Below are 12,075 nucleotides of genomic sequence, written 5' to 3' on the forward strand. Positions count from 1 at the left end.
GTTGGGTAGCACTTTTGGGATGCTCTGGGAGGCTGAATGAAAAGGTTTCAGCTCTCTTGCACATCCCGGGAGAGGTTTTTGTGTTCATGTGAAGCAGTTTGTTGAGCCTCCATCTCTCCTGCTTGTTACTGCAGAATGTGGGGAGAAAGATAAACTTTTGATGTTTGTTTTGTTATTGGTATTCCCTTCCCTGCCATCCCTTTGATACATTCCAGAGGTTCCTGGTTGTCTAAGCAGCTCTCTTGGTTATTTAAAAATCGATTTAGATATTTTGTCTGATACACTTTTTGATCAGTGAGATAGTCAAGGTAATTGGACTCTAGGTCAGGATGTAACATTGTACAGTGATGGCGTGTATTGTTGTGAGGTCTCAAGAATTTAATCTTACATGTGAAACTGGGATCCTATTTTGAAACTCCAGATAGAAATTTATTGGAATTTAAGTTATTCTTGGGACAGTCCTACTGTCTCTGAAACTAAACTCATAATTGCATTTTTTCAGAAGATGTTAATAATCCCTGTCGTCTGCTATTTACTCCAGTTACAGATCCTGCTTCAAAATTGAAGCCACAGTTGATTACTTGAAGTAATTTGGGGTGGAATTCATCTGCACTGCTACCAGCCATCCAGATGGTGGGCACCCAGTCCGCAGGCGTGTAGGTGGGCTCTGTAGAGCAAAGTGAGATGAACACCCCAGCAGGTGGTTCATCTCCGGTCTCTCACCCGCTGGAGGCTGAAATCGCACTCTGATACCGCTCTGCCTGTGGCCAGTGCAGGGATCGCAGGCGGTTTGCCCAGACTGGATGTCCCAAGTGTGGGGCTGATGAAGCTGGTTGAAATGAATTCATTTAGCTCCTCCTTAGCTGCACTGGAAAATTTTTGATGTAAAAAGTTTCTGTATTCCAGATTTATTGTTTTTTTTTTTTTTTAATGCAAAAGAGCAGGGCTTTGAAAAGATTTATAATTTGAAACAAAAGATCCTGCTCATCTGTAGTTGTGAATCCTTTGCACTTGTGTTTTAAATTAAAGTAGATCTTGATTTATTCATAATCCTGTTGCGGTGCTGAGATGCTTTAAGACATCACCAAGAAACAGACAGGATGACAGGTTTAACATTTAACATCCTTTTATACTTTGGCCCAAGTCTGACTAACCACAGTGAGGGAAGGCCCTTGAAAGATTGCATTAAAGTATCTTATAAAATTTTAAAAACTCATTACCCTATTTGTAAAGAATGCAGGAAGTATCCATCTTCCTGTCCAATACAGAATTAAATATCTGATTCTTGTGTTTCTTTCTTTACAGTTTGTGCATGGCATATCACCAATTAGCTGCTCCATTACTTAGATGAGTGTGGAATCAAATGTAAATCCTAAGGTAAACCTAGATTAGTTGAGAGACCGAAGCTCTGTCTCCAGGGCCAGGAGCTCCTTCCCCAGGAAGAGGCAGCCAGGCTGGAGAATTGTAAGCAGAGCAGGTTTGTAATTTGCATTCGGGAGGGAGATTTTGTGTATGCTGAGTGATACCTGAGTACACAACAAATTGTAACCTCTTCTCTGAAGAGCTCATCGCCTACTCCCTGGGTAATTATGCTTTGAGATGTTGTTTTCTCTGAATATCTTTTTGTTTATGCTTTCAACAAGGTTACACTTACGTCTCAGGGTTTTTTCTTGTTTTGTGTCATGTTTCACCTGAATCCTTCCCTTTTATTTTTCCTTCCTGTCAGCCTTGCTGGTATCGAGTCTCTTCCTGCTGCCACAGCCCTGGCAATCAGCATGCAGCAGGCCTTTGAAGATGGCAAGTTGAATTTATATGAACAATTTGCTGAATCAAACGGGGAGCCTGTGACTGCTGTCATCTCCCAGTTGCACTTGTTTATATGTAATGGTGCCTGTCCTCCTCAGACAGGGCTCTGCACTGTCAGATGCAGCAGCTTATTGTCCCATTTATTTCAGGATGGGACAAACCTTTCTCTGGAGGCCCCTGTCTTTTAATCAGTGGTTACAGAAGGACTTTAGATCAAATGAGGCTCCCGACTTTAACGATTGTTCAGTCTGGTGAGGAATCCTACGCTTCCCTCTGTAGCCTGGAAAGCGTTTTGCTGTGCCCTAGGTCCTGGTCTATAAACAGAGATAATAATAAGTAGTGAATCTTGAGTATGCGGGGCAGAGAGAGTGGCTCTAAAATACAGGAGCTGCTGTGCAGCGCTTCCTTCTGTAGCAGAAATGGTCACATCAGCACCAGATCTTTATTACTGAGGTAGAAGATAATTTTGGATCATTTAGTACAAATTGAGCCTGAATGGTGGCTCTCAACTGGATACAGTTTGTGGGAATACCTAGAGAAGCTTGCAGAGCGGTTACAAAACGCTTGAAGACGAAGTTTCTTTTAATTGCAGGAAAGAGATCAGGGAGAACTACCTGGACACACTGTTCAGGCTTCAATTAAAAATTAGGCATTATAGCTGTGCAGACTGGAAGGAAATGGGTGACTGTTGCTCACAGAGGAGGAGAGGATGGCCAGACATTTGTGTGGAGCTGCAAAGAAACATCAAAGGCTTCTGGGTCCCTGACTGCCTCGGGAATGATGACAGGAATAAAGCTACAGCAACCAGCTCCGAGCATTTGCTGGCTATTTGCTGCTCAGGCTTTGGTTGACAGCATCATATTCACAGGCATCTGCATCTATTCACAGCAAACTGATTTGCTTCAGCAATGACCTTCAGGCTTTTCCTGGTGTCTGTGAAGTGCTCTGAAAAATACCGGTGCTGAATTCTCATGAGGGAAGCTGCCTGCAAAGGTGTTGGCCAAGAGAGGAGTTGGACTGCTGTGTATTTGTTAGTAATGCTCTTGTTTTAGAGTCCCTGAGCTGGTCCTTCAGGTGTGGTGTCTTGTGTTTGTATTCCTTGGTGTGGTTCGAGTCCTCCTTTGCTTAGGGATCCCCATTATTTATTTTTTAAAGAATATAGTACAAAGTTTGGGTCATGAAAATAAGTATTTAGGGCAGGAGGATTTAGTGGTAGAGAATGACATTTAGAATATGCCGCATAAAAGATGAAAATGTGGGGAAAAAAAAAAATTCTAAGATTATGCCTAGATCTGCTGCTGTTTAGTGTCTGACCAGGCACTATTATCATCTTAATCACCATTGAATTTGGTTTCTGTAAGTAACAGCCTCATTAGCGACCTATCTGATCCAAGTGCTGTATGTTCCTGTGGTGAGCAAGTATCCCCGGTAAAGCGCAAGCACGGGCAGGGCTCCCAGCGCACACGTCTGTGGGGTGGGCGGTTCTGGGGGCAGAGATGGTGCTGCAAATCAGAAAGTGGCGTTTCTCCTGAGTGCGTAAGTAACCAGATGATGTGACTGAGCCGTTGTGCTGCTGGAGGGATGGAGACTGTTCTATAAACCAACAAAGGTGATCCAATTTTTTAAGAAATGCAACATTTTATTTCTTTTTAGAAAATAAATAAGTCAGAAATGTACAATACATAATTCCAGTATAATGTGAACACTGCAGGGGATGTATGGTCTCTTCTTGGGTGTCAGACCAGGCTTGGAAGGTCTTGTGTCTCACACCTACTTGAGCTGTTTTGGTTGTTCGGTTGTCTTTATTTTTTTTTTTAATAGCAGCACTTCATAACGTGTTTGTCAATGCAGTTTCTAGGTGTAACTGTTCTCGTGTCCCAGCCACTGCATGCTGTAGGTTGGCTGTGACTAAGCTCACTTTTCCAGAAAAGACAGAAACCCGAAGAACAAGCTGAGGGGTGAGTGGGGACTTTGGGGTCACTCTGCCGGGTGGCACTTACAGCTCTGGCAGAGCAGAGAGACTGTTGCTCCAGACAGGAACATGTCATCTCCTCTAGTACTGTCTCAAATTAAGGGCAAAGGTTTTAATAACACGAGGATGGAAGAAGCTCCTTTTTCAGACCATAGCCTAACTGGTTTTTCTTCTGTGTCCCAGTTTAAAGACACTTGACCCTCTGGGGATCTCTAAGGTAGCGGTAAAAGGGGCTCGAATGGGCAAATAAATAGATGGAGGGTTTTGGCAGAACAGGGTTCTCTGGGCTGCGGGTGCTCACACCTGCAGCAGTCACAGATCTGCTCAACTGCAGATTGAGGTTTGGGGGTCCCATCCCCCCATTTCTCTTCAGCAGTGATTAGGGGAGGTGGTGGTTTGGGTTTTTGTTGTTTCCTTGAACAATTTCCTTGGAAAATTTGACCCACAGTAATTTATCTCTAAGATAAGCACTCGTAATGAAACAGTCCCATTTGCTTTTGTGTCCCTAAGTGTATCTTCTCCCACCACCTTTAATTAAGTCTGGCTATTTGCAGGTGTGTGACTGGAGAGGGTTGACTTTTTTAGGGGGGGTGATGGGGGAGTATCAGGTCAGTTCCTCCCTCTCCACTGGTGACCAGAAGTCCCAGTTTCCCAGGGTCCCCATGACTGGTGCCAGTGTACTTTGGCAGGCTGAACTCCAGTTCTTGGGCTAACGTTATTTCAGGCCGTGATACAAGGAAGGGCAGGATGTGGCTGCTCTGTACTGAATTATTGCTATTTCCTGCTTTTTTAGGAGCCATAAGCAAGGTCTGTCTTAGAAGGTGCTAGGAAAAGAGTTGGACCGTGTGTTTCCAGTTCCTTCCTCCTGGATGAGCGAGCACTTGCTGTGTCAAAGCTGTTCAGTGCATGAGCTCTGAAAACAGGTGAGAGAAAGTACGTGTGGAGGCAGGGGACAGTGATGTAAGTTCTCTATTCACAAAATAAGGCTTTGCTGGCCTAGAAAGTGGAAGTGTAAAGATGGGGAAGAGGAACTGACCCTTTCTCTGTTGCAAGACAAGGCCAGAATGCTGAGAACCTGCCCTGCAAGTGTGTTCTGCTTTAGGTTTTGTGTAAGTGAAGACAGAGCAGCAAGTGTGCGCCAGGGCTGGCAGAGGCCAAGGACCATTTGCCCTTCAAAGTCGTAGGGCCGGGCAATTTCTGTTAGCGTGGGGCAGTGGAATGAGACTGATCTGTTATGTCACCAAGCGGGGGGCTGCTCTTGGTTACAGATGCACGTGCTTCCTGAAGAAAGGGGAAGGGACGAAGGCTTTGAGGTAAGATGTGTGCGTGTTCCTGCAAACAGCAGTAGCGCATGTTCCTCCCCACAAGGTCCTAAGGAACGTGGATATTTGGGGAGTGTGGTTTTCCCAGCAGCAAGGAACAGATTCTAGAGCTCAGTGCTGAGCCCTCTGTTCTCATTGGCTGGGATGGCAGCTTAGAAAAGCAGCTCCAGAGAACTGCTTGCTGCTACTCAAATGGATAATTCCTTGTGGTTTCTTATGAGCCATATTCAGCTTTGCGTATGAGGGAATCTTATGGGCAATATAACTGGCTGGTTCTTTATTTGTGCAACGAAATTATTTTCAAACTGTTTAGAAATTTTGTTAACTGTTGTCATCTAAGGCCATAATATGGAACTAATTTAGCTGTATGAGGAAAAAGTGTTGGTGAAGCTCTAAAAATGTCAAACTGCTGTAGATGAGAACTCTGCAAGTGCTTTTGTGGGAGCTTGGAACAAATGATGAGGCTCTTATATTCATCATATGCCTTGTAATTGCCCAAGGAGCCTGCTCAAGACTGGCAGGTCCTAGGGAGATGTGGATCCAGATCTGAGAACTTGCCTGAAGGCCTCTCAGAGTCTAAGGTAGAATCAGGAGTGAAAAACAGCCCCTGGGAATAAGGGGAGGTCAGAAAGAAAAGCCGTGATGCTGGTAACGCACATTTCCACAGAAGGAAATGCTGGTTTGTGTTGTGTGGATACCAATGTACTGAAAACAGTCCTCATCTGACTTGGGGGGTGGAACACACCAATTAAAAGCCAACACAGGCAGTGCAAGGCAGTGGTGCGGTGACAAAACTGGTCTGGGGTCCTACCAAACTGACCTTTCCTCCTGGGAGCAGAGCCTGTGTCTGCGTTAGCAGGTAGTGTTGGCAGAAGAAATGCCGCTTTAGAAAACAAGAGGTTTTTGCTGAGCACCTGCCACCCACACTGCCCTGCATTTTGGGAGGTTTATTCTGGGATAGCTCTCAGCTGGCTGGAGCGCACTGGGGTGACTGGAGAGGATCTGGTAAATTTTGTTCAAAGGAATCTTGCTCTCATGTGAAGAGCTGTGTGGGACAAATGCATGTGACAGAACTTAATCTAAAAACTGAGGTCTGGATCCAGACTAAAACATGAATGCAGATGCTGCTGTGAATGCCAAGGCCAACGTGTCTTCAGGCACAGGATGTTGTGCTGCTCAAACACCGAGGGCCGGGGCTGTGGAAGGAGAGAGCGCAGCTCTCTGAAGGGTGAGTCCATCAGACCATGTCTGCTGACAAGGATTATAAAGTAGTAAATTCCTGAAGGATTGCAGGAGTTCCCTGGAGTGGAAAGGGACTGTAGTAGTTTGTCAAGCTGGTCTTTAACTCTACTCCCTACCTCCATAAACCTTACTGAAGTGGAAACGTAAGGGAAGCGTCTCTCAAAGTTTGCTTTCTTCAATCTCGACAGCTGTTTCGGCTGCTGGGGGCTCAGGCTGGGCTATTGTAAGCATCGATGCCTCTGCCACTGGCATCTTCTCTTCCAGTTGTTGTGCAGAGCCTTGTTCTCCCTCAGGAATGCTTTGAACTGCTTCCCCGTGTGTCTCGGGCTCTCCAGCCCAGCCTGCTCCCACGTAGTTCTTCACCATCTCCTGCACCTCCACGTTCAGACTCTGCAGTTTCTCCTCATACTCTGCCAGCACCTCCTGCAGGAGCTGCAAACAGAGACCTCGCGTTATTCTCCAAACAGCGACGTCAGGCCGAGGATGGGATAAAAACCCGCTCTGAGAGAGCAGCATGGTGACACGTCAGCACTGCCAACTGTGGCCTCAAGCCTCTGTGGAAGGACTTGTCTCCACCCCCACACGCAGCGGTGCTCGCCTGACAATGGCAGCGGGGACAGTCTGTGAATGATGTCGTGCTGATTTACACTGTGTCTGATGATGCTTTTGCATCACACTGTGCCTGTGGGGGCTTGGATGTGGGCGCAGCACCCGCCTGAGTGCAGAACCACGGGCTCTGTCATTCATTCCTCAGTGTGCTCAGGAGGGGTGTCTGGGGGGTGTGGAGGGTGGTGCAGCGTTAATTATGGAGCAATCCCCTCTGGGATTTGGGATTTATGGTACTGAGTAACAGCCCTGACTGCTGTGGGTGCTTTACCTGACTTTCCTTCTCCTTGATGGCTCTCAGATTCTCTGCCTGCTTCTCTTCCAGTTTCTGCTGATACCTGGCTGTCTTTTCTGTCACCTTCAAAGAGAACAAATTGAAAAAAACCACATTTAAGTTTATATAAACAAGCTTAGAGCAGCAAGAGCCAGGGCTGGGCAGCCTCTCCTGCCCAGCTCCAAACTGGTCCTGCTGCCCCAGGATACTGGTGTCGAGTGGGAACCCCTGAGCTCCAGGTAAGGGCTGAGTGTGTGTGAGGGTGTGAAGACAGACACACAGACATACGGACATGCACACCCAGACAGACACGGACATAAATGCACAAAGATACATGCGCAGTCACACAGAGACACACACGGACACACAAATACAGATGCACACAGATAGACAGACAGACACATATGCACGCACACACAATTAGACACACAAACCCACGCACACACAGGTAGACAAAGATGCCCATGGGCACACAGACACACCTATAGACACACATAAATGTACATACACAGACACGTGCACAGATACAGATGCACACAGACCCATACAGGCACACAAATGGACACAAAGATGGACAGACGGATAAATGGACACACATAGACAGACAAACATATGGACAGACACACGGACAGACAGAGACACAGGCAAACGGACACAAAGACAGATATATGGATGGATAAATGGACATACATATGGACAGACATACAGACAATAAGATGGACAGACAGACGCACAAATGGACACACAGAGAGACACATAGATGTGCGGACACGCAGAGGGACACATGGACAGAGAGAGACGGATGGACAAACGGACACACAGACAAATGGACATACATATGGACAGACGGACACACGGACAAGTAGATAAATGGACACACATAGGGACAGATGGATGGACACATGGACAGAGAGAAGGACACATGGACGGACAGACATACGGACGGATAAATGGACACACATAGGGACAGATGGACACACAGAGACAAATGGACGCACAGACAGATAGATGGACACACATATGGACAGACGGACACACAGACGTACGGACATACAGACAAATGGACACAGAGACACAGATGGAGAGACTGACGGACAGACAAATGGATGCACGGACAGATAAATGGACACACAAACAAACGGAAACACATATGGACAGAGACAAAGATGGACAGACAGACAAATGGATAAATGGACACACGGACACACAGACAAACGGACACAAAGACGGACAGATGGATGGACAGACATATGGATGGACAGATGGACGCACAGACAGACAAATGGCCACACAGAGAGACAAACGGACAGAGAGACGGACACAGGGACAGACAAACGGAGGCACAGACAGATAGAGGGACACACATATGGACAGACACACAGACAAATGGACACGGACAGACATACGGACACACGGATGCACATATGGACAGACAAATGGACACACAGATGGACACACGGACAGACAAGTGGACACACAGATGGACACACGGACAAACCAATGGACAGACAAACGGACACACAGACAAACGGACAGATAAATGGACATACATATGGACAGATGGACAGGCAGACAAACGGACAGAGAGATGGACACATGGAGGGACAGACAAACGGATGGATAAATGGACACACATGGACAGACAAACGGACACAGACGGACACATAGATGTACAAACGGACACATGGAGAAACAGATAAATGGACACACGGATGGACACACAGACAGAGATACGGATGGACAAACGGACACACAGACAGACAAATGGACACACATATGGACAGACGGACAGAGACGGACATGCGGACGGACAAGCAGATGGACACACACACGCAGATGAACACACACACAAACGGACACATGGACAGACAAACAAATAAATGGACACACATATGGACAGACAGGCAGACAGACGGACACACGGACAGACAGACAAATGGATGGATAAATGGACACATAGATGTGTGGACACACAGAGGGACACATGGACAGAGAGTCAGATTGACAAACGGACACACAGACAGATAAATGGACATACATATGGACACACAGACAAACAGATGGATAAATGGACACACATATACACAGACAGACAAATGGACAGACAGCTAAATGGACACATATATGGACAGATCGACGGAGACAAAGAGGGACAGACAGACACACAGACAAACGGGCAGAGAGATGGGCACACGGATGGACAGACAAACAGATGGATAAATGGACACACAGACGGACACATAGATGTGTGGACGCACAGAGAGACGGATGGACAAACGGACACACGGACAGATAAATGGACACACATATGGACAGAGGGACGGACACACGGACAGAGAGATGGACACACATATGGACAGATGGATAAATGGACACACATAGGGACAGACGGACGGACACACAGACACAAAGATGGACAGACAAATGGACACACAGATGTGCGGACATACAGAGAGACAAACAGACATGCAGACAGACAGATGGACAGACTTACGGACAGACAAATGGATGCATGGACAGATAAATGGACACACATATGGACAGACGGACGGACAGGCAGAGAGACGGACACACGGACGGACAAACGGATGCATAAATGGACACATGGACACACAGACAAATGAACACAAAGACGGACAGATGGACGGACAGACATACGGATGCATAAATGGACAGATGGACGCACAGACACACAGACATACGGACACAAAGACGGACAGACGGACGCACAGACACACGGACACGCAGATGGACAGACAAACGGACGCATGGACAGATAAATGGACACACACATGGACAGACGGACGCACAGAGAGACAAACGGACAGGGAGACGGAAACACGGACAGACAAACGGACGCACATGTGGACAGACAAACACACGGACAGAGACGGACAAACGGATGTTCATATGGACAGATAAATGGACACACATACGGACAGACAGACGGACACACAGACAGACATACGGACACAAAGACAGACGGACGCACAGACAAACGGACACACAGACAAATGGACACATAGATGTGGGGACACACGGACAGAGAGACAGACGGACAAACGGAGATACAGACGGACAAACGAATGGACAGACAGACAAACGGACACACAGACAGATAAATGGACCTACATATGGACAGACGGACAGACACATGGACAGAGACGGACACACGGACGGACAAGCAGACGGACACAGACGGACAGACAAACAGATAAATGGACACACATATGGACAGACGGACGGACACATGGACGGACAGACATATGCGGACACACAGACAGACATGCAGACAGACAAACGGACACAGAGACGGACAGACGGACACATAGACATACGGACACACAGACAAATGGACACACAGACAGACATATGGACAGACAAATGGATGCACGGACAGATAAATGGACATATATATGGACAGATGGAAGGACAGGCAGACAAATGGACACAGAGACAGACAGACGGACACACAGACAAATGGACAGAGAGACGGACAGACAAACAGATGGATAAATGGACACACATATAGACAAACGGACAGACAAACGGATGGACAGATAAATGGACACACATATGGACAAAGGGACACAAAGACGGACAGATGGACAGACAGATAAATGGACACACATATGGACAGACAGATGGACGTACAGACACACAGACAAATGGACGCACAGACGGATAAATGGACACACATGGACAGATGGACGCACAGACAGATGGACACACACAGACAAACGGACACAGACAGAGGGACAGACACACAGATGGACAAACAGACAAATGGACACACGGAGAGACGGACGGACAGACGGACGGACAGACGGACACAGCCAGATAAGTGGACACACACATGGACAGACGGACGGACACAGAAACGGACACACAGACAGACATATGGACACAAAGACTGACAGACGGACCCACAGACAGACAAATGGACACACAGATGGACATATAGATGTGCAGACACACAGAGGGACACACAGACAGACAAACAAATAGACAGATGGACAGAGACAGACACACGGACAGACACACGGACACAAAGACAGACAGACGGACGCACAGACAAATGGACACACAGACGGACACAGAGATGTACAGACACACAGAGAGACAAACGGACACACAGAGAGATGGACAAACAGATGGACGGACAAACAGACGAATGGACGCACGGACAGATAAATGGACACATATGGACAGACGGACACACAGACAAACGGACACACAGACGGACACACAGAAAAATGGATGGACAGCTAAATGGACACACATATGGACAGATCGACGGAGACAAAGAGGGACAGACAGACACACAGACAAACGGGCAGAGAGATGGGCACACGGACGGACAGACAAACAGATGGATAAATGGACACACAGACGGACACATAGATGTGTGGACACACAGAGAGACGGATGGACAAACGGACACACGGACAGATAAATGGACACACATAGGGACAGACGGACGGACACACAGACACAAAGATGGACAGACAAATGGACACACAGACGGACACACAGATGTGCGGACATACAGAGAGACAAACGGACATGCAGACAGACAGATGGACAGACCTACGGACAGACAAATGGATGCATGGACAGATAAATGGACACACATATGGACAGACGGACGGACAGGCAGAGAGACGGACACACGGACGGACAAACGGATGCATAAACGGACACATATGGACAGACAGACGGACACACAGACAAATGAACACAAAGACGGACAGATGGACGGACAGACATACGGATGCATAAATGGACAGATGGACGCACAGACACACAGACATACGGACACAAAGACGGACAGACGGACGCACAGACACACG

At 47.2% G+C, this 12,075-nt stretch overlaps 1 protein-coding gene across 3 annotated transcripts in view; it reads right to left on the reverse strand.

Annotated features, from left to right (window-relative positions):
• Positions 1-5,553: 5,553 nt before the first annotated feature.
• The window catches only part of PLCB2 (phospholipase C beta 2), a 54,249-nt gene continuing 47,727 nt past the window's right edge, over positions 5,554-12,075 (reverse strand). For all 3 annotated transcript variants that reach the window (XM_065636108.1, XM_065636107.1, XM_065636106.1), the window contains 2 exons: positions 7,220-7,306; positions 5,554-6,774 (listed from right to left, as the gene is read on the reverse strand). In XM_065636108.1, the coding sequence (XP_065492180.1) occupies positions 6,502-6,774; positions 7,220-7,306 (360 nt within the window). In that variant the 3' untranslated portion in view covers positions 5,554-6,501. The remainder of the gene's footprint in view (positions 6,775-7,219; positions 7,307-12,075) is intronic.

The sequence above is a fragment of the Caloenas nicobarica genome, chromosome 5 (genome assembly GCF_036013445.1).
Source record: "Caloenas nicobarica isolate bCalNic1 chromosome 5, bCalNic1.hap1, whole genome shotgun sequence".
NCBI classification, from domain to species: Eukaryota; Metazoa; Chordata; class Aves; order Columbiformes; family Columbidae; genus Caloenas; species Caloenas nicobarica.